Here is a 23,797-nt window from a genome sequence, read left to right as displayed (position 1 = left end):
AGCCACGCCCACTCCCATTACCTCTGACCTGCCTCGAAAAACCAAAAAAAAAAAAAAAAAAAAAAAAAGAATAACACCAACAGTCTGTCTGTGGGGGGCCCTGCCACCAAGCCCATCGGGCCCCCCACAACCCACAATAGTTTTCAGAACTGTCTTTTCCCCAAATCCATCATCATTACATGGAGAGGCAAAGCATAGGTATTGTGGAAGTTTGTCCCCACACTTCCACATAGGCTGTATGCTGAGCAAATGATGGCAGGAACCTCTCTAGGCTGAGAATTCAACATTAAAAAGAACAAAGGGCTGGGTTTCTTTTTTTGTATTTTTTTTTTTTCCGAGACAGGGTTTCTCTGTGGCTTTGGAGCCTGTCCTGGAACTAGCTCTGTAGACCAGGTTGGTCTCAAACTCGCAGAGATCCGCCTGCCTCTGCCTCCCGTGTGCTGGGATTAAAGGCTTGCGCTACCATCGCCCGGCTGGGTTTCTTTAAGTGGCTCACACTTGCAATTCCAGCACTAAAGAGGCAGAGATATAGCCAGGAGGTGGTAGTGCATACTTTTAATCCCGGCACCTGGGAAGCAGAGGCAGGCAGATATCTGTGAGTTAAGGGCCAGCCTGGTCTGCAAAACTGAGTTCTAGAACAACCAATACTGTTATACAGAGAAACCCTTTCTCAAAAAACAAACAAAAAGAGGCAGAGGCCTGAGAATCCTGAGTTTCAGCCTAGCCTGTGTAGCTCTAATCAACTAGTGTCTTTAGGAGCTTCTTTTCAAGAATTCTCCCTGACAACAGAAAGAAAAGATCTGGAAGGGCTGCAAGGGTCAGTGAACTTAGTCTGGCGGTGGTGGCGCACACCTTTAATCCTAGCACTTGGGAGGCAGAGGCAGGCGGATCTCTGTGAAACCCTGATTCAGTGGATTTAAAAGTCTGCAAACCCCACTGTGGTGGTAATAGTGGCCTAGTACTCAGCAGGCAGAGGTAGGCAGATCTCTTGAGGCTAGTCTGGTCTACAAAGCAAGTTCCAGAACAGTCAGAGCTGTTACACAGAGTCCTCAAAAACTAAAAATTGCAAACCCTCCCCCTGCTACATACAAAATACACATGCACACGTAAAAAATTGTAAAAAACAAAAAAAAACTATTTTAGAGAAGTAGCGAAGGCTGGAGCAATAGCTCAACAGTCACGACAATTTGCTGGTCTTCTAGGAGACCTGAATTCAGTTCCCAGTACTATCAGGCAGCTACAGGGATCCAACTCCAAGGGATCCAAAGCCCCCTTCTGCCTCCTTTGTTACCCATACACATGTAGCCTCCATTCATACAGACAGACACCATGATATACTCATAAATAAAATAATAAAAATAAATATTTACCTGCTTGCAGTGGCATAAGCTTTAACCCCCGTAGGAGGAGAGGCAGGTGAATCTGTATGAGTTCGAGGCCAGTCTGTTCTATATAGAAAGTTCCAAGTCAGCCAAGGCTACATAGAGAGACCCTGTTTCCAAACAAAACAAAACCAAAAAGCAATAAATCCATAAATCTTTAAAGAATAAATTTAAAGGAGAATGCAAGTGCCTGGCTTTGGTGCCCACAAACTCCCCAGCTATGAGAGTGACAGAAAGATAAGAGGGGGAGGGGACCTCAGAGACAAAAGCCACCTGGCCAGAAGGATAAGCCTGAACCTTGAATTGATTTCTTGGTTCTTCTCTATAAAAATGCTAATGAGGAAAGGATTGAGGAGGCTGATTCCACTGGGGCTCTCTAGCCTGAGGGCTTTCTCAATGAGTCACTTGAAAGACTCAGTTCCCGGGGTCTGCCCCTGTGATGGACAGCAAGGTCTGTATGCATCCCTCCCGCCCCCAGATGATCTGAGGCACAGGATGCTGAGTTCAGTTGACTCTGATTATTTTTTCTTATTAGAATTCCTTTCTCTCTACCTTCTTTCATCCCCATCTTTACATAATTTAACAACTATAAAGTGATGATAAACAGCATTAGCAGATGAATATTTCATGAAAACCATTGTGGCTTTGCTTTGTATATTTATTTTCTTTTTTAAGGTTGAAACAGGGTTTGTTTGTGTAGCCTTGTCTAGCCTGGAACTACCTTTGCAGACCAAGATCAGCCAGCCTCGAACTCACTGAGATCTATTTGCTTCTGCCTTTCTAGCACTGGGATTCAAGGCATGAGACACATGCCCAGAGCTCGCTGCCTTGTATTCTTAGACATTTTAGTTACTTGCAAAGGAAATTTTATCTCACAGACAATAGACTAATGGAATGCTTGACATAAACATAAATTCACTGTAGAAGCAAAAATGATGGGCCAGTTGTATTCAAGGGGGCACAGAAACCCTGTATCAAAAAATAAATAAATAAAAAAGAAACTGCAGACATGACCACCCCATTAGGGGGAAGGGTTTTTTATTTATTTATTTATTTATTTTTATTTTTTGAATTTTCGAGACAGGTTTCTCTGTAGCTTTTTGGTTCCTGTCCTGGAACTAGCTCTTGTAGACCAGGCTGGCCTTGAACTCACAGAGATCCACCTGCCTCTGCCTCCCGAGTGCTGGGATTAAAGGCGTGCTCCACCACCGCCAGACTAAGTTCACTGACCCTTGCAGCCCTTCCAGATCCTTTCTTGGAAGGGTTTTTATTGTGGTTAAAAGAGAAAAGATCCAGAGGCGTCTGGCGGACTCCAGGGCTGAGCGAAGCAGCAGACTGGACACAGCCAGGGCTAGGAAAGCCGCAGTGGAGATGGCAGGAGATGGAGTTTAGTGTGGGAGATGAGAGAGCACAAGGGAGACAGCAGAAAATAGCAAGGGTAGTGAGGCAGCTCAAGGGAGCGAGGGGTGGACAAGCCATTCGGATTATGACTGGGGGTAAGGGGGCTTTGGATCCAACACTGGCAAGATGGTGAAGCAGATAAGGCAACGGCTGAGTTCAGTTCCTGGGACCCACATGATGAAAAGAGGGAGCCAGTTCCTTCCAACTGTCTTCTGACCTTAGGACTTGTGCAGTTACTGTGGTATGTGTGCTGCAGGCACACACACACACACACAAAGTATAATAAACATTTTTAAATTTTTATTTAGGAAAATAGAAAAGATCCCTCTCACTCCTGAGCTCTTTGAATAACCAAAGAATGGAAATGTGTTTTGCTTTGGATAATTTTGTGACAGGGTCTCTCTACAGAGCCCTGGCTGTCCTAGAACTTGCTATGTTCCAGGTTGGCCTGGAACTCACAGAAGTTTGTCTGCCTTGGCCTTCCAAGGGATTAAAGGTGTGTGCCACCATTCTACCCTCTTCTATTCTAATAACACACTCCTTCACTTGCACATACCAGACACACACACTGCTCCCTCCAAACAAGGCACCTGACATCCTCAGGCCCCGCCTACACCTGGCTGCATGTACTCCTCTCTGAACAATGGAATAGTCTCCTCCTTTGACAACCAGCATACTTGGACAGTCTGTGCTCAACAGTATGCCCAATGCATGCTGGTCCCATGAGCTGGTTCTGGGTGCCTGACCCATAAGGCAAATGTGTGTCCTCAGATAAACTTTCAGGGAGAATTCATAATTTACCATCTTATGCTTGCCTATGCAAAATTAAAATTATAAAATGCATATCATTCAAATCAGCGGCATTATGGGAAGGAACATTCTCAGCAGATACGTGATTACATGACCTAATCTGTCAAAACAGTGAACCATCCACTATTAACCATACTCTTCTTTCTTTTGAACCCCATAAGAGGAGACACAAACAATAATCCGGGCTCTTGCGTGCCTCCAGTGTCAATCTTGACAGTAGGCTTCTGACTTCTTTTTATGTGTATGAGTGTTTACATGCACACCACATACATGTGTGCCACGTGCTTGTCTGGTGCCCACAAAATCCAGAAAGCAGCAGGCCCCCCGAAATTGGACTTAAGGATGGCTGTGGGCCACCTTGTGGGTGCTGTACTATTTCTTCAGCCCTGTGTTTCTGATCTTTACTATTGCTTTGGAGTGTGTGTGGTGTGTGTGTGTGTGTTATGCGCACGAGTGCACACACGTGTGTACATACATGCCCAGGATGGGATGTCTACAGATGCCACAATAGTGTGTAGAATCCGATGGAGCCGAAGTTAAAGGTGGTTGTAAACCACCCCCTATGGGTGCTGGACGGCAAACTCAGTCCTCTGGCAGAGCAGAAGCACTCGTAACTGCTGTGCCATCCCCCAGCCTCTTCTTTTGCCTTTAAATCAAGTTTCCTTGTTTGCAAACCTGTGTGAGCCCTTATGTCAACCCTTTTAATAAGAGAACAAGAAGAGTGTGCAGGATGGCTCAGAGGGTAAAGGGACTCAAGACCACAGCTGACAACCTGACTTCTAGCTCAGGATCTACACCATAGAAAGTGAGAACCGGCTCTGACCTCCACATGTGCATCCTGGCATGAGTGCACACACATTCAATCAAGCACACCCACAAACATGAATAAGTATTTTTTTAAAGGTCAAAAGCCTGGAAACACCTGTTTGGATATAGATCACTAATAATAGCTTGAAGAATTTCTCTTTGTGGAACTGGAGATTTTAGGGTCACAGCCTGGACTCTGGCAGCCATATGCCCAAATTTAGACATCTAAACAAGCACCAAGAGGGATGGAGGCCAGATTACTGGACCCCTCCCTCATGACTATTTTTTACCCCACCTAACACTTACCATGAGATATCTCAGAAATATGTTGAGGCCCATGAAGGAAAAGCCATTTCCTCCTGGTCATAAGGATAGAATCTTAGTCCTAATCTGTCCCATCCCAATGATTAGAACATTACATACTATCGTCCACTCCCTTATTTCTGAGTTCTAACTGAGAAGCATACTTTTTTTCTTTTTTTTTTTTCTTTCTCTTCTTCGGATACTAAGTATGTTTGCCGTGACAATGGTCCTTCTCATTCCCACCTTCAGTTTTACAGGTGTTAGCAGCCCCCCACCTCTGTTTCTGGAGACAGGATTTCTCTCTGAACCTCTGGCTGTTTGGGAACTCGATTTGTAGCCCATGCTACAAAGATCTGCCTGTCTCTGCCTCTCTGGAATTAAAGGTGTGTGCCGCCACGCATGCTCTCTTTCGTTTTTATTTTTTATGTATGTCTCTGCACCAGGTGCGGGCAGTGCCCACAGAGACCAGAAGAGGGCATTCGGTGCTCTGGAACTGGAGTTACACTGGGTTATGAACAGCCTCAAGGTGCTGGGAATCAAAACCAAGTTCTCTGAAAGAGAAGCCGGTGCTCTTAACAGCAGAGACCTCACCTCAGCCCCAGCTACCTGCTCTATTGAACCCTAACTCAAACCCTGGTTTCTCCATCTCCTTCCTCCTGTCCATTGCCAGGATATACAGCTCTTCTGCCCTGTGATTTTCCTCCCAAACCCTAATAAAATGGTCCTTGAGTTTCCTTCAGAGTCCATCTTTTAAAATTCTTTCATCAATAAGACTAGGTCTGCCTGGGTGGAGAGATGGCTCAGCGGTTAAGAGCATTGCTTGCTCTTCCAAAGGTCCTGAATTCAATTCCCAGTAACCACACGGTGGCTCACAACTATCTGTAATGAGGTCTGGTGCCCTCTTCTGGCCTGCAGGGATATGTGTAGGCAGAATATTGTATACATAATAAATAAATATTTAAAAAGAGAGAGAGAGAGAGAGAGAGAGAGAGAGAGAGAGAGAGAGAGAGAGAGAGAACTAGGCCTGCCAAGAGGAACCGTGATTCTCCAGCAACACACGTCTTGCTCAGTTCTTCTCAGGTACAGGGACAGAGCCACTGAGGCTCCTTTCAGTAACCCTGTTCTTGTGAAACCACAACTCCAACCTCAAAGGAGGTCAGAGTTTATTCTGGAGCCAAAAAGGAGTGAACACATTGAAGGAAGACAGATTTGGATGCTCCAAATTCCGTGTTCTAACATAACATTTTCTTTTTCTTTTCTTCCCTTTTTCTTCCTCTTTCTTTCCTTTCTTTCTTTCTATCTTTTTTTAAGATTTATTAGCCAGGCGGTGGTGGCACACACCTTTAATTCCAGCAATCAGGAGGCAGAGGCAGGCAGATTTCTGTGAGTTTGAGGCCAGCCTGTTCTACAGAGCAAGTTCCATGATAGATTCCAAAGCTACACAGGCAAACACTGTCTCAAAAAACAAACAAACAAAGAACAAAAAGATGTATTTATTATGTAAATAATAAAGTGTTCTGCCTGTATGTACACCTGCATACCTAAAGATGGCACCAGATGTCATTATATATATTTGTGAGCCACCATGTGGTTGCTGGGAATTGAACTCAGGACCTCTGGAAAAGCAGCCAGTGCTCTTAACCTCTGAGCCATCTCTCCAGCTCCTAACATAACATTTTCATTAAGCTTTTAGAGTAACAGGACATAGGGAGTCATAGATCTAGGCATTTTCTTTTTTTTAAATGCGTAGTCCAGGCTGACCTCGAACTCATGATCCTCCTGCCTCCTGCCTCTGCATCCTTCAGCAAATCCTACCAGGGTGCGCCACCACAACTGGTGATCAAATACACTGGTGGGAACATCGGGCAAGTGGGGAGCAGAAAGGTGGTAAAGAGGGAAGGAAATTCTGCTACATACCTCAAAAGCTATCTCAAGATATTACTAGTTGATTGGTGGAGACCAGTGGTCTCTTAATTTATTCCACAATATTTCACCCTAGCACTGGGGATCAGAAGGCCTAGTCTGGTCTTTGGTGGAGCTTTTACTTGTACTTACACAAACCCATATGCAGACACACACATATAAATAAGATCAAGCATGTTCTTGAACATCTTTAATCCAAACGCTTAGGAGCCAGCAGCAGGTAGATCTCTATGAGTTCAAAACCAACCTGATCTACATAGCTAGTTTTAGGACAGCCAAGACTACATACAGAGACCCTGCCAAAAAAAAAAAAAAAAAAAAGAAGAAGAAGAAGAAAGGAAGGAAGGAAGGAAGGAAGGAAGGAAGAACTTTCTTAAATAATTCATATGATAATTTATTTACCGAGCTGTGTACCAGTCATTGTTCTAAGTGGCACCAAGGACCCATCAACAAGCCAAGTTCCTACCACAATAAAATAGAGAAGAAACAAACAGCTGAATGCTGCATGGTGTCTCATTTGACAATGAGTATATGGGAGACACAACATTCTGGAGAAAGGCTGTGATTTTCTGTCTAGTGGTTCAAGGAAACATTCGCTAAGAAGGCAGTGTCAGCAGACTGAATAATGGGCGAGCCAGTGGAGACATCCCAGAAAAAATAGGCCTTTTGTGTTCATTTTTGAAACAGGGTCTCCTGAGGTTGAGGTTGTGATTGGGACTGTGTCACTGTGTCATCTAAGGGCTTAAAAGAGCTAGAAGGAGCTGGAGAGATGGCTCAGACAGAGGTTAAGGGCACTGGTTTTCTTGGAACCTGCCTGCCACTGCCCGGATTATTGTGATTGGGAAGGGCCCAACACTGATAGGAAGAGACATAAAGAGTAACATCAGAATTTGTGGCTTGAGGTTACCCCCTCCCACCTACGATCTCATGGAAGGTGAGATTAGAAGATTTTTTAAATTATAGTTGTGTGTGTGTGTGTGTGTGTAGCGCCAAAGCTACAGAGAAACGCTGTCTTGGGGGCGGGGGGGGGGGGATATACCATCACATCAAGGCTGGATGAGGCAACCCAGTAGGAGGTTTGTGTGTGTGTGTGTGTGTGTGCGCGCGTGTGTCTATACATATGTGTCTGCCCACGGTGCCAGAAGCAGGAATTGGGTCCCCTGCAAGAATAGGAGATGCTCCTCACTACTGAGCCCTATAGATGGCATTGAAAGTTAGAGTCTGAACCAGATCCCCAGGGCATAACCATAAACAGACAGGAGCAAGGCACAGATTTGAACTTCTAGTCGTCTTGATTTGAAGCCTAAGAAGCCAGTGAGGGACAAAAACTAAGACTGAGGTCAAATGACAGGAAATACCACCTGTTTGCTAAGTACCGCTGAGAGGTCCAGGCAGCAAGAGTGACATGCTCAGAACCTCTGCCGGGATCTCTGCATGAGAAAATCATGTCGGGGGCCTTAGGGAGATGACCAAGAGGAGACGGAAAAGTAAGTCCAGTGGAACGCTGTCTGCTTAACAATACAGCAAACGATAATTAAGAGCTGATTACATATAACGTCACAGAAGGCTCAGGATGACTGAATAAAGTGGCCGTGATTATCTCCAGTCCGAACAAGGAAAGTGACTCACAAAGGGGCTGAGCTGTCACTGTAGTTACAACAGCTGGCTAGTGGCAGCACGGAGGCTCCAGCTGGCCGAATGATCCTCCCTCCCCCAGACCTGCGATGTGTGGCCTCTTTCTCTCCTGCTGCATGGTTCTCCAAGACCGGAGGGTAGAGATGAACAGCAGTGACTACCAGGTTGCCTGCGACGTGTGTGCGGACGCAGCCATCTGAGTCATCAGCCACTCAGGGCTGGTCTTTTCAGTGACACAGCTGCCTTTGAGTCACCCAGATGCCTGTGACTAACCCCAGTGTTCTCGCCGTACTTGGGTGGAATCACGTCTGTTATTGTTATCCTATCTGGGGCAAGCAGACATCTGTTCACATCTCCCCAGAAAATGACACAATGCGAAGATGCAGAAGACACTATCTCAAATTTAGTTTTTTGATTCTAAAGAGATTTTGAAAGACTTGTTTTAGCTGGGCCATGATGATACAAGCTTTTGATCCCAGTACTTGGAAGACAGAAGTTGTTGGATCTCTGTGAGTTAAAGGCCAGCCTGGTCTACAACAGAGTGAGTTCCAGGACCAGGACAACCAAGACTACAAGAAACCCTATCTAGAAAAAAACAAAAATCAAGCAAACAAACAAACCTTTTTTTTTTTTTTATGTGGGTGTGGGTTGTGCAGTTGCTCACAGACGCCAGAAGAGGTCACTAGATGCCAGGAGCTGGAGTTATAAACCCCTCCTCCCAGAGGCGCTGGTAATTGAATTCCTGTTCTCTGCAAAAGCACAGTATAGGCTTAACCACTATGCCATCGCCTTTCTTTCTTTCTTTCTTTCTTTCTTTCTTTCTTTCTTTCTTTCTTTCTTTCTTTCTTCCTTCCTTTCTTTCTTTCTTTTTTTTGGTTTTGTTTTGTTTTGATTTGGTTTGGTTTTTCAAGACAGGGTTTCTCTGTGTAATAGTTTTCTCTGTCCTGGAACTCTCTCTGTAGACCAGGTTAGCAAGCCTCAAATTCAGACATCCACCTGCCTCTGCCTCCAAAGTGCTGGGATCAAAGGCTTGCACCAGCACAACACAGCCTATTATTTCTTTCTTTTTTTCTTTTTTTTTTAATATTTATTTATTATGTGTACAATATGTGTACTGTGTGTATATCTGCAGGCCAGAAGAGGGCACCAGACCTCATTACAGATGGTTGTGAGCCATCATGTGGTTGCCGGGAATTGAACTCAGGACCTTTGGAAGAGCAGGCAACGCTCTTAACCACTGAGCCATCTCTCCAGCCCCCCAGCCTATTATTTCTAAGAACATAATTACATAAGTATGAAGCCTGTGATCCATCGCTGCCGCATATGCTGGGGTGTGATTGCCTCACCTTGAAGATTAGAGTTGTCTAGGAAGTCTTCATGGGTTTCCTTTATCTCTCCAGGTTTTGCTGCCCGAAACTCGCTTCTCAGAGAAATCTTCCACCATCTAAAGATCATCTGTGATTAAACAGGAGTTGGTAGCAGTTAAAAATGACGCTAACCCTGTCAGCTATGTTAAGTTTAGGGTTTTTGTTTGTTGTTTGTGTATTTATTTTAATTTTATTTTATTTGAGACAAGGTCTCATGTAGCCCAGATCAACCTAGAACTCACTAAGTAACCAAGACTAACCTTGAATGCTTGATTCTCCATCTCTGTCTACCAAGTGCCGGCAGGCATGGTCTACTATGCCTACCTTAAACTTAGGGTGTTGAAAGGTGCCCGTAATATGCACGTTGGACTATGCTCCCAATATCAGCAACAACTTTACACTGTGAAGTAATATCTGGGCATTGGTGAACATTTTCCTTAGAGATTAGCGTTACAAAATCAGTGTTGTAAGGGATTTTAAGATCTATTAGGTCGGAAGCCAGGCAATGCACGCCTTTAATTCCTACACACTGGAAACAGGCAGGTGGGTCTCTGTGAGTTTGAGGCCAGCCTGGTCTACAGAGGGAGTTCCAGAACAGCCAAAGTCACACAAAGAAGCCCTGTCTCGAGGGGAGAAAAAAAAGATTCTACCAGGTCTGCCAGGGCACCGAGGCTGGAAAGATAGATCGGTGGCCAAGAGCTGTCATTCCCAACACCCATGCAGCTGTTAACCCAGTCCTAGGGGGCCCAACGCCCTTCTCTGGCCTCCTTGGACACTGTGTGCACATGGTGCACAGCCGTACACGCAGGCAGAACACCAGGACTACAGAGTACTGCCATCACAGTCAATTCCTCCCCACCTCCCCTGGCCTCTGGCTCTCCCCAGCTCTAAACTGAACTTTTGTCAGGGTTTCCGGACTAAGCTCCACTATGAACTACTTTCTGGCTTGAAAAAAACAACCAACCAACCAACCAACCAACCAACCAACCAACCAACCAACCAACCAAAAAACGTGATCCTTTTGTTACTTTTAATTCTCTTCATCTCTATAGGTTTGTGCCTGACAGAAACCCCATCTGGTTGTCATTTTAGTGCTGAAGGGATGCCTGGCAGTTCTGTAAGTTGATGATGCGCTGTGGAGTACCAGGATATTTAAAGGGCTACAGACTGTGTGCCTCATTACCTTTTCAAGATTTTATTTTTTTTTTTTTGCTTTTGTTACTTTTAAATTTATGTGTATGAGTGCCTTGGCTGCCTGTTTGTCTGTGCACAACTTGCATGCTCGAGGCCTGCAGAGGCAAGAACAAGGAGTTCAATTCCTGGAACTAGAGTTACAGTTTGATTAAAAGAAAATTGTTCCTTCCCAAATTAATGCAAATGCAATGCCAATAAATATTTGTCTGTTTTGTTTTGTTTTTTTTTTCAAAGTGCCAAATTCTTGTCAATTCATACATTAAAATAAATGTATAGACATACTGGGATAGCCAAAGAGGTAGAGAATTGGCAGACAAAAAAAAAAAAAAAAAAAAAAAAAAAACTTCTCCAAGAGAAAGAAGCCTCAAGTTTTCAAATGCTGTTGGAATGGTGGTTTATCCCTGCACTTGAGAGGCTAAGGCAGGAGGAATCCCTGCTTAGGCTACAGAGTTAAATACTGTCTCTAACTTATACAAAATAAAACACACACACACAAACCGCCAAACACCTCAGAGCCTAACATTTTACCAAGGAGTTCTCAAAGTTGCTTAAACCTGCTTAGTTAAATATTACCCGGAAGAGCTGGAGAGAGCTTGGAGCTGAGGAGTGCTTTCTTCTCTTCCAGAGGACCTGAATATCCTTCCCAGTGTCCCGTACCATAAATTATATCTCTGACCAGAAGGGAGACGTGGGAATAAAGACACAACTCACACGACTTTATCAGGAAGAAGTTTTCAGGGATCCCTCATGAAATCCTGAGTTCACATCCTGAAAATCACCCGTGTTTATTCTCCAAACAGCTTTTATACCAAACCGTAAACTGAGGGGGAAGTGCATTAGCGTTCTGTTTCCTAGGTCGCCGGTGCTTTAGGTCACACCCACATCTATGTCTGCTCTGTCACTTAGACAGAATTAGCAACTCTTTCCCAGGCAGCCTCTCCCCAATTATAAAGAAGGAGCAGAGCGATATTAGCATATCCTGACCCTTTGTTTAGGATGGCATCAGTTTGTCTCAAAGGCTAGGTGAGCACCTTCTGTGTGGCAGGTGCAAACTGTGGCCTGAAAGTCTGGCTGCCATACAATGTAGGAATATGGGCCTGTATAATATGGCCCTACACCCAGAATCCACAGGGGAGGCTAACAGTTGCCTGTAACTCTTGAAGATCCAGGATCTCCCAGGAGACCCTATGCCCTCTTCTAGCCTCAGGCACCCGAACATACACGGCATACATTCACACAAAACACACACACACAATGAATGAATGAATGAATGAATGTTTTGGGTTGGTTTTATTGTTTGTTTGTTTTTTGGTTTGGTTTGGTTTTTTGAGACAGGGTTTCTCAGTGTAGTCTTAGCCACCCTGGAACTTGCTCTGTAGATCAGGCTGGCCTTGAACTTACAGAGATCTGCTTGCCTTTGCCTCCCAGGTGCTAGGATTAAAGGCATGTGCCACCACGCCCAGCTTAAATCTTAAATTAAAATATATATGTATATATATATGTGTGGATAGATAGATAGATAGATAGATAGATAGATAGATAGATAGATAGGGGCTGGAGAGATGGTTCAGTGCTTAAGAGCACTGACTGCTCTTTCAGAGGACCTGGGTTCAGCTCCAGACACCCACACAGCATCTCACAGCTGTCTGTAACTCTAAGATCTGACACCCTCACACAGACATACATGCAGGCCAAACATCAATGCACATAAAATAAGAATAATTTTTAAAAATTATAAATGGGGCTGGGCGGTGGTGGCGCATGCCTTTAATCCCAGCACTTGGGAGGCAGAGGCAGGCGGATCTCTGTGAGTTCGAGACCAGCCTGGTCTACAAGAGCTAGTTCCAGGACAGGCTCCAAAACCACAGAGAAATCCTGTCTCGAAAAAACAAAAAAAAAAAAAAAATTATAAATGGGTCTAATTGTATGTATTTTTTTAAGACAGAAGCCCAATGTGTAGCCCTGGATGACCTGAAACTCTCCTTTTGTAGACCAGGCTAGCCTAGAATTCAGAAAGATTCATCTGCCTTTGCCTCCAGAATGTTGGATTATAGATGTGAGGCATTATGTCCTGCCCTGCCAGTATATTTATTTATTTATTTATTTTTTAAAAAACAAAGTTTTAGCACTTGTGAGACAGAGGCAGACAGATCTCTGTGAGTTTGAAACCAGCCTGGTCTACAGAGTGAGTTCCAGGACATGCAGTGCTGTTACACAGAGAAAACCTGTCTTGGAAAACAAAAGACAAACAAAATAATTCAAAGACTCCATCACTTCAGCCACTTTTATTTTAGTATGGAAGTCTGTTAAAACTCTTGGCCATCACTCAAGTGTCATGATTAATTAATAATATTCCCTTTTCTCTCTGGGGGTGGAGAAAGCCAGCTGGGCTAAAGATGGCTCAGTAAGTAAAGGCATCTAGTTATCCTTTGACCACACACACTATGTGGTAGTGGTACAACTCTCATGGCAGAAAGTTGTTTTTCTTCTTAAGTTTTAAAATTGATTAGTAATTATATCTATATATGAGAAGGCATACTCACTTGCCAGTTCCTGTGGAAGCCAGAGGAGAGAGTTGGATCTACAGATTGTTGAGAAGGGACTGAAATGGGTGCTGGGAACTCAACTCGATTCCTCTGATAACAAGTGCTCTTAACTGGTGAGCCAACTCTCCAGTCACCACACACACATACACACACAAAGACTTTTTTTTTTTTTTAGTTTTTCTGAGACAGGCTTTTACTGTGTAGAGATCCTAGCTGTCATGGAGATCCACCTGCCTCTACCACCCGAGTGCTGGAATTAAAGGTATGGCCACCAGCACCTGTCGAAACAATGGATCTTGAGAAACTGGAAATTGCCAGCAATCTCTTGGTGGAAGGAGGAATTGGCTGAGGACCTGGTGACAGCCAAAGAAGAAACCTGTCAAAGGGGGAAATGATGTCAGAAGACCTCGTAGGAGACACTGGAACAGACATAGTTGTGCACACCTCTTGCCCTCTGCTTAAACCTGAAACTCTTTTAGAACCTTGAAGACAAACTAGGGGTATGGGGGTGAGGAAGTGATACTGGGTCTTTTTTTTTCTTTTTTTTTTTTTTTCTTCAGTGTTTGCTTTTCACTACAACTGGTTAACTTAGTTAATGTCCAGCTTTGGCTCTGACCCCAATTCCAGGAACAAGGCAAAGTCCACTGGGCTCTTAGACTGTGGGTCTCCTGAAGAGGCTATTGACTTAGCTTCCCTCACAAACTAGCTGAAAAGGAATCCCAGAGAACTTCTCCCCCAGGACCTAGGAGAAAAGCTCCCTTTCTCTCAGCAGCATCTTCTCCAAGTTTGATGGTCCAGAGCCTAGGGAGGCTCCCAGGAGCTTCGGGGCCAATTTATTGTCTGTGGTAGATATTCTGAAGACCCGCTCCTTTACCCACAGTTTGGGTGAAGAAACTCCCCTGAGGCATCCCTACAGCAGGCTTGAGAGACCAGAGCAGATATTGGCAGGAAAGGGCGAGTCCAAAGGGAAGCCTAAATGATACCTGGGCCTGGCAGACCATGTGTAAAATCCAGGCTCCTATGGAGACTGAAGGAGGACTGACTGTGTTAGGTCACAAGAAATTCCTTTTCCAGGGTCCAGCATTTAGACAAGAGCAGCATTCCCTCAGGGACTTAAGATAGTCCCTACTTGATAAAAGGAGTAATTTTCCTTATCTCTGGCATAAGGGACCCGAGGTGCTTATTTAAGAATTCAAAACTGCAGCAGGTAGCCAGTCTCTCTCGGCAGCACCTAGGCCTGTTGCTGAGTCCTGGCGCCTCAGCACGTCTCACCCCAGCCCCCACTCTGAACCTCTCCAGCCCCAGAGCTGCCCTTCCCTTCCCCCACTTCTCAGATCCCTATACAACCGCAGCTGTTTTGGCTCCGAGGTCTCTTGGCCTCTTGCCCTCTTGGCCCTGGCTGGCTTTGCTTCTGCTCCTTGATCTCTTTTGGTCTGTGGTTCCTCTCTTTGCCTTTTGGTCTCATGGATTCTCTTTGCTCCTGCCTCCCCCCTCTCTCTCCCTCCCCCTCTCCTCTCATGGCCTGGTTCAGTTCTCCCCTCATATCATCTACATTAAACCTTCTCCTCCACCAGAGCTAGGAGCTGCCATGTCCTTATTTTTTTTAATTTATATTGCAATTTCATGATGTGACTAGGCATCTTAGTGAGACCATCTCAAAAAGAAAAATATAGAAAGGAACTGGAGATGTAGCTTGGTGGAAGGTTGCTTGCCTAGCAAGTACAAGGTTGTGGGTTCAGTCCTCACTACAGCATAACAAGAACTAAGTGTTTTTTATCTGACCAACAGTCCCATTATGATAGAAACCCAAAAAACATTTTAAATATACAATTTAAAATGATGGAATGCATACACACACACACACTTTCTCATTAGGCACAGCATTGAAATAATTTATAGCTGAGGTGGTGGCACACACCTTTAATCCCAGCGAAACGCAGGTAGGTCTCTGTGAGTCCCACGTGAGCTAAAGGTACAAAGTGACCCTGTCTAAAATAAACAAAACTCAAGACAACAAATGATTCACTCCCAGGTTACATCCGTGTCTACAAAGTCAGATTTGTCCATGCCTTTTTTCAATATCTATAAGGTTCCAGTCTGGGGTTCCGCTGACCAAAAATTCCATGGGCTTTCTGTTCAGGCTAAATTAGAACTGTGTAAACATTGGTAAATCCTGTATTCTGGAACATTCCTTGTTCCTAGTCCTTGCTGTCACCTCACCTGCTCACATTCCTCCTCCCTCTACTGAATCTCTACTGAATGCTTTGAAATTTCCTTTGGGGGTTTGAGCAATGGCTACCCCCTCCTTCTAGGGTCCCAGTTGATTGGAACAGCAAGTAGAAAAGCTACTTAGGGCGGGGGGGGGGGGGGGGGGGGGGGGGGGGGAGGTAGGGTGGGGGTGGAGGGTATATGTGAACTTTGTCCTCTGTTCAATATTGATATGGACTGAATCCCTTTTCTGGAAAAAAAAAAAAAGTTTTCTAAATAGAAAGAAACTCATGAATCACTTGATCCAGGCTGACTGATCCAGAGGTCCGGAGACAGCGTCTTAAAAGACAGTAAAGCCAAAANAAAAAAAAAAAAAAAAAAAAAAAAAAAAAAAAAAAAAAAGAAAAGCTACTTAGGACAGGTACCTCAAAGGCTACACACAGTTCCAGAAACATCCTTGATTGTCTTATCCAGGAATCCCAGAAGGGAGTTCTGGTTTCTCCGGGTGTAGCTTCGAGGTGGAAACTTAGATTCCCTCTGTGAATGGCTTTAAAACCAAACCTGTTGATTTTCACTGTGGAAATGGGTTATAGCTACTCAACTTCATTATGTCTCCTAAAGGACCCTTAGGCAGGGGAATGATAGAGTAAAGAAGGGAATCAACCTCTAGATGGAGACTTACCTTAAGAGTTAATAAAGTAGGGCGTGTCCGAGGGACCACCCATAGGGAAAGGGCTCACTGTAAGCCAAGCTAAAGAGATAGGCAGCCTCTTGAGATAATGCACTTTTCTTTCCCAGAATTCTAACCCTGCTTATTGCAGCCCTCACAAGGCATAGTAAGGTGTAGTTAGGAGTGGTGGGCTGCGTCCCGCCACCTGGCTAGCTTTACCCAAAATAATTACACAGAAACTGTACTCTTTTAAACACTGCTTGGCCCATTAGCTCTAGCCTCTTACTGGCTAACTCTCACATCTTGATTAACCCATTTCTAATGAGTGTAGCACCAGGAAGTGGTGTCTTACCGGGAATATTCTTAACCTGCATACATCTCGGAGAGGAGAGCTATGGCTACTGCTTGAATCTGCTGTTTTCTCCCAGCATTCTGTTCTGTCTACTCTGCCTACCTAATTTTCTGTCCTACCAGGGCCAAGGCAGTTTCTTTATTAACCAATGAAAGTAACATATAGACCCTCCTCCTTCAGTAAGGTCAGACTGTATTTGTTCAGCTTTTGAGTCTGGGCTCACAAAGGAGTTCTCTTTTTTGCTTTTGTTTTCGAGACAGGGTTTCTCTAACTTTGGTTGTTCTGGAACTCATTTGGTAGACCAGGCTGGCCTTGAATTCAAAGAGATTCTCCTGCCTCTACCGTCAGCTTGCTGGGCCTACTGCCTAGCTCTTTTTTCTCGTTGATGCTGGCCAAAGCCTCTGGGTGTTTTCTCCTGATACTTTCTGGGCCTCGGTACTCTTTCTTAAAGCTCCCCTCCCCTCCATGTGCGGTTACGTGGTGAAGGCTTTCCCATTCCCCCAACCCCCTTCTCTTCTCTGGTCTCCTTCTCTGGGCAGCAGCTGAAATACACAGACTGCCATCCTTGGGGATTTGCTTTTAAACTCTGATAAAATTGTCCCCTTCGAGTGAACTTTGACTTTGATTGACTTTCAAACTTTCAGCAGCAGCAGGATTTTAACAAAATTCATCCTGGGCAACTAGTGAGTTTATTGGACTTCCTTATAGAACACGAGTGAGGAACTGCTCCCAGTAGTACGGGTGACCTCAAAGATGGAAAGTCTACACCTAAAGGAGTGGTGGCTCCTCTCTTCCCTGTAATGGGTCTCCTTCTGTTAACCTTACCAAGCCTATATGCAAGAGGCTCCCAAGAGAGCCTCTCCCCTAGGCCTTGTGCAGTTAGTGCAGGATTGCACACAAATCGCTGGGAGGACCAGCTGGAATCCCAGGTGAGCTCCCATGATCTTCCCCTCCTCCTCCTTTCCTGAGGCCTTCTCCAGCAAGCCTGCACTGGGGATCTGTTGATCTGATGACGGAGGCTTTGCCTGAGGACTCGGTTCTCTAACTAACGTCAACTCATTCAGCCCTCCCTGGGGTTTTCAGACTATATTTTAGTGCAAGTTCTTGGCCCCTCTGCTCTTGTCAGTTTCCCGAGGTTGCTCTTGGCAGCTCTGAAACTGCATGAAAGAATTCATTTCTCCTGAGGCCAGTAGATATAAAATTTCCCCCTGTTGGCTACTGCCCAGTATATTTCTCGGCTGGGTTTTTCAGTGTAACCTGAAAGACATTATCTTGAATTCCTCTTATTCTCAACAGTATTGGACCATTGTACTATACATCTGGCTCCACACATCTTCACGGACACTTGCTTACTAGTTATATGAACAATGATCTCTTCAGTAATTTAATGGAAAACCAGTAGTTCATTGACCAGATCTGGTATCACTGGTAGAAGATGATTATAGTTACTAAGGAGGCTGAGGCAGTCAGATTCTAAATTCAAGACCAGCCTGGATAACTTAAAGTTAAAAAAAAAAATTCAAAGCAGGAGTAGAGGTTAGCCCAGTGGGCAAGTACTTGCCTAGCATGAGTTAAACCCTGGGCTGAATTTCCAGAACCACAGAAAGTATGTATGATAATTCAGAGGTTAGGAGGGGGTATTGGAGCATGCCTGTATTCCCAACACTCCAGAGGCTAAAACTGGATCATCATAAGTTCCAGGACAGCCCTAGCTACAAGGCAAGACTGTAGCAGGCTTTCTTTTTCTGGGCTACCAACCAGCTCCAGATCATGACATGGAGACTTATTAGTTAAGAATGTTCAACCTATGGGGGGCTGGAGAGATGGCTCAGCGGTTAAGAGCACTGCCGGCTCTTCCAAAGATCCTGAGTTCAATTCCCAGCAACCACATGGTGGCTCACAACCATCTGTAATGAAATCTGGTGCCCTCTTCTGGCCTTCAGGCATACACGCAGGCAGAATACGGTATACATAATAAATAACTAAATCTTTAAAAAAAAAAAAAAAAAAGAATGTTCAACCTAGCTTAGACACAGTTCTGGCTAGCTCCTTTAACTCTGTTTCTCTTTATCTACCTTTTGCCTCAGGGCTTTTTATCTTTCTTCTGTTTGCCTTACTTTCCTGCTTCCTCCAGCGTCTGTCTGGTGGTGGTCTAGTTTCTGATCCAAGCACGTCCCTCTCTTTCGCCTTCATTCTTTCGTCTTTCTTCTCTCTCAAACCTAGATTTCTTCTACTTATTCTCAATGCCCGCCAGCCCCACCTATCTGTCTCCTACCTAGCTATTGACTATTCAGCTTTTTATTAGATGAATCAGGTGCCTTCAGCAGACAAGGTGAAACAGCAACACATCTTTATCTTAAAAAATGCAGCATAAACCAATGTAACACATCTTCACATAGTTAAAGTCATATTCCACAGCATAAACAAATGCAGTACATCTTTGCCTAGTAAACATAATATTCCACAACACAAGACCCTGCCCCAAAGAGACAAAAATGAAAAACCAAATTAGTGAGTTTTAATCAGTGCCATACAGTTTTGGGTTCCAGGGATACAAGCAGAGCACAAAGTGATTAAGTCCCCCTGTCCTGCCTTGCATGGTGACACACCACTTTAATCACACTTGGGAGGCAGACACAGGCAGATCTCTATGTATTAGAGGCCAAGCCAATTAGGGCCTTATAATGAATGTCTTTTTCAAATAAGAAAATAAAAAATTAGATAAATAAAATTCCCTAAAGAATGTATTGCTTGGTTTCTTTCTGGAGGGTAGGGACAAAAGAGTTAGACGTGGTCTCTTGTATCCTAGGTAGGTCTTGAACTCAATATCTCACTACAAGGTGAAGGCTGGCCTTGAACTCCTGAACCTCTGCCTCCCCAGTGCTGGATTACAAGTGTGTAGTGAGTGTGTGCCACCATGTTGTTTTACCATGCCAGGGATCAAACCCAGGACTTTGTGTATGCTAGGCATGCACTCTAGCAATTAAGCTACACCCTCAGCATTTAGAGTTCTTTGTTTCAGTGATAGTGTAATCCCAGTCTTCAGGGGCAGAAGAAATCTGGAAGACTCTTCATCTTTATCCTTCATCCAGCCAGTTAGAAAGAACCGAGGCTATGCCAGGCGGTGGTGGCACACACCTTTAATCCCAGCATTCGGGAGGCAGAGGCAGGTGGATCTCTGTGAGTTCAAAGCCAGCCTGGTCTACAGAGCTAGTTCCAGGGCAGCTTGGGCTGTTACACAGAGAAACCCCATCTCAAAACAAACAAACAAACAAACAGCAAAAGAACCCATGCCACTCCTAAATTCCTCTCTAATCCACTCTCAAGCCCAGGCTGTCGATCCTCCTGCCTCAACCTCCCCAAGTGATGAGTTTACAGGATTACACAATCATATCTAGCTACAAAGGTTGCTGCCCCATTCTCAGTCTATGCTCCTAGCTGCTAAAAGAATCCTTAGGTAGCCCAGTGTAGCCTAGCGTAGCCTAGTGACAGAGTGCTTGGCTAGCATAGGAGTGGTCCTGGGTCCCGTCCCCAGCAGAGAAGAAAAATTAACTCTTTGCCTGGGGCTCAGATTTCCCAGTCCCTTCTGGTTCACCCTGCCTGGGTCCCACCTCAGATATTATTTTGCCTGCAGAGCAGCGCTTGTGTTTGCCTGCTCTGCTCCTGCTGGGAACATTTGGCCCCTCCCAGTCCTGGACTGAAGGCAGGGGTCGGGAGCTCTTTTTCAAGCTCAGGCTGGTTTGCTCTTGGAGAGTTCTGCGCAGAAATCGCTCACAGCTTTTAAGTCACTACACCCAAACTGGCTTTCTTCTCACATTCTCGGCCAACCTGCTCGGACTTTGACCCTCACTCTGGTCATGGAGAGGGATAAGGCTCCCTGAGTTCTAGTTGTGACTCTTCCCCCATTTTTCTGCATTTTGCTAGCTGCCCCCAAGCTCCTTCCTTGGCCCCTGTGTGCCTATGACTCACAGTTCCTATCTTCAGCCCAGATCTCTTGGCTTATGAATACGTCTACCTGGATGTGCTACCCTAATATTTAAACTAGAAATCAACAGTTCTTTCCTTCTAGTCCCCTTCTATGGGGTTTGGAGGAATTGGAAAACTCCAGCCAATAGAACATATATGTATATTTAATATAGATCCCCCATCACCAAAGAAGAGGTTGTTGATGCTTTTAGATGTTTGCCTGCAAACTTCCAAGGATTCCCTTGCATCTCACTTTAGAGCGTTGGGATTATCCAGGTGGTGGCACAGGCCTTTAATCCCAGAGATTGGGAGGCAGAGGAAGGGGGATCTCTGTGAATTCGAGGCCAGTCTGGGCTACAAAGCGAATTCCAGGTGCAGGTCATTCAGGATTACACAGGGAAACCCCATCTCAAAAAAACAAAAACAAAAAGATAAATAAAACACAACAAAACAAAAGGCACTGGGATTACAGATATATGTTACTGTGTCCCTTTATTTTGTTCCTGGGGATTCGAACTCAGATCTTTATGCTTGTTTGGCAAACACTTTCTCCAATGAACCATCCCCCAGCCCCAGGTTTCTAAAGATTTAAACAAGGGAAAACTGAAACTGGGTGGTGGTGATGCAGCCCTTTAATCCCAGCATTCAGGAGGCAGAGGCAGGCAGATCCCTGTGAGTTTGAGGCCTGGGCTACACAGAGAAATCTTTCAGGGGAGTGGGGCAGAGAGGAAAACTGTGACAACAAAACAAAGAAGAATATATAACACAAACTGTATGTGATCCACAAACTCAAGATATTTCCCATCTGGCTTCATATAAAAAGTCTGGAAGTTCCAGGACTACACAGCAAGACCCTGTCTCAAATAAGGTATGGCGGCACATACCTCTTCCATTCTGGCACTGGCGTGGCATAGGCAGGAAGACCGGAAGTACCTTCAGTTATGTAGTGAGTTCAAGGCTAGCCTAAAATACGGGAAACCCAGTTTCAAAAAAAAAAAAAAAAAAAGGGCCGGGCGGTGGTGGCGCACGCCTTTAATCCCAGCACTTGGGAGGCAGAGGCAGGCGGATCTCTGTGAGTTCGAGACCAAGCCTGGTCTACAAGAGCTAGTTCCAGGACAGGGTCCAAAACCACAGAGAAACCCTGTCCCAAAAAAGCAAAAAAAAAAAAAAAAGGACACAAAACCTTGTTTAGGACGTATGGCACAGTGGCTCAGTGGGAAAAAGCTAGTGAGGGGACCAGCACTCTCTGATTCCAGAACCCATGGTGGAAAGGGAGAACCCACTTATAAAAGTTGTTCTCTGAACTCCATAGACACAACGCTTTTTTTTCCATTTTATTTTATTTTATTTATTTATTTTTTTGAGACAGGGTTTCTCTGTAGCTTTGGTGCCCGTCCTGGAACTAGCTCTTGTAGACCAGGCTGGCCTCGAACTCCCAGAGATCTGCCTGCCTCTGCCTACCGAGTGCTGGGATTAAAGGCGTGCGCCACCACTGCCTGGCTTCTATTTTATTTTCATATGATCTATGAGAATGCGTTCGTAGCCCCTCCACGCTGACATGGAGCCTCACCCCGGAAGCATCTGTAGGTGAAGGCTGTCATCAGGAACTTGGGTTTTTCTATTGTTCTGTTTTTCCTGGCTCAGGCAGTGTGGGTTTCAAGTAAAGGCTGGTTACTGCACAGTTTGGCAGGGGCTGTTGTGGTTACCTGTGTTTTCCCTAACATCTGAGAAGGCCTCACCCTCTACGCGGAATAGAGAGAATTCCTGTCCTGTGCCACTAACTAATCAGGCCACGAATCCATCCCAGTTTTTACTGTATGGCTTTCTCTCTTAACCCAAATCGAAACAGTAACCAAGTATCAATCTTGTTTTTTTTTTTTTTTAAATCAGGCAGGAGAAACTGCTCAGAGTTTGAAAGCATCTGCTGCTCTTGTGTTAGATTAGGCTGCTCACACACCCTGTAACTCCAGTTCTGAGGGAGCCAAGATCCTCTTCTGGCTTCTGCAGGCACCACAGACGTGTGGTAAACAGACAATCAGGCAAGCGCAGAGGCGCTTAAGAAAATCCTTAGGCAGGTGGGGAGGCACACACCTTTAATAATACCATTTTCAACAGACTTTCACTATGTACTGTAGCCCACACTGGTCAGGACATAGATGTGAATGAAGAACAGATTGGTCTTGAACTCAGGTTTTCTTGTCTCAGATCCTTGAGTGCTGGGATTAACACCATGCCCAGCAAATGATTCTAATTGTATCTGTGGTAGGATAAAACCATGGGGGAATTGCAGCAATATGGGGAGAAAAGTCTGGGCCAGGAAAGCTGGTCAGTCTTTACTGCAGAGAAAGGCCCGAGTCTTCAGACTCCACTGAGAGGGCCCCAAGGCCACAGAGACAATCTAGGTTTCCCAAAAGCCAGCCTCAAAGGTAATAAATACATTCCTCTCGTAATGGCTCAGATGGTGCTGTTTCTGGAGACACCTCAATCAAGGAGTCACAGATGATAATTAGGGTGCATTTACTTCGGCTAAAATGATACATAACCTTAGGGTTCTAGCACTCTCCTCTTTCCCCTAAACCTAAATAGCACCCTTCATAAATCCTCTTTACAGCCTGTTTACTGAGAAAATTTCTTCAGCTTTTAACTTTGTTATAAATTACATTCTTTAGACAATGCTAGAGAGAAGGAGTCCTTAGCAAGCTTTAGAAGTATAATTCAGAAAGCCAAAGAATATATATCCCCATTGTAAACACACTTAAAGGCCTTCCTTAGAAAGGCTCACACATGTCCTGCCCACTCCCTTGGTCTTGGTCCCCTCCCTCCTCCGTAAATTCAATGTTGCTTCATTTCAGGTTCACTCTGAAATTAATTCCGTTATAGACGCCACAAATCCCAGGCTTGCTTAACTGGAGGCTTCTAAGAACTCAGGCAATTATGGATGTGGTGAGGAGCTGTGTGCCTTTCTCCAGTGGCAGGTCTAACACTGATGTGGGATGTCCTTCTATATATGTGTTGCTTTTATTTTACTTATTTATTGAGGCAGGGTTTCTCTGTAGCTTTGGAGTCTGTCCTGGAACTAGTTCTTGTAGACCAGGCTGGCCTTGAACTCACAGAGTTCTGCCTGCTTCTGCCTCCTGAGTGCTGCGATTAAAGGCGTGCACTACCACTGCCTGGCATGTTGTTTTTATTGACTAATTAATAAAGCTGCTTGGCCTATGGCAGGGCAGCATATA

The 23,797-nt window shown here is 44.8% G+C and overlaps 1 protein-coding gene across 6 annotated transcripts in view; it reads right to left on the bottom strand.

Annotated features, from left to right (window-relative positions):
- The window catches only part of Fbxo36 (F-box protein 36), a 66,194-nt gene that overhangs the window by 15,894 nt on the left and 26,503 nt on the right, over window positions 1–23,797 (bottom strand). For 3 of the 6 annotated variants that reach the window (XM_050154307.1, XM_050154309.1, XM_050154311.1), the window contains exon 2: window positions 9,608–9,716. In XM_050154307.1, coding sequence (XP_050010264.1) covers window positions 9,608–9,716 — 109 coding nt within the window. The other 3 variants (XM_050154312.1, XM_050154308.1, XM_050154310.1) reach the window with 3 other exon arrangements.

The sequence above is a fragment of the Alexandromys fortis genome, unplaced genomic scaffold, assembly GCF_014885135.2.
Source record: "Alexandromys fortis isolate MF-2015 unplaced genomic scaffold, M_Fortis_MF-2015_v1.1 scaffold_40, whole genome shotgun sequence".
In the NCBI taxonomy this organism is placed as follows: Eukaryota; Metazoa; Chordata; class Mammalia; order Rodentia; family Cricetidae; genus Alexandromys; species Alexandromys fortis.
Note: the sequence above shows the minus strand (reverse complement) of the source record. Positions and strands in the feature narration are given on the sequence as shown.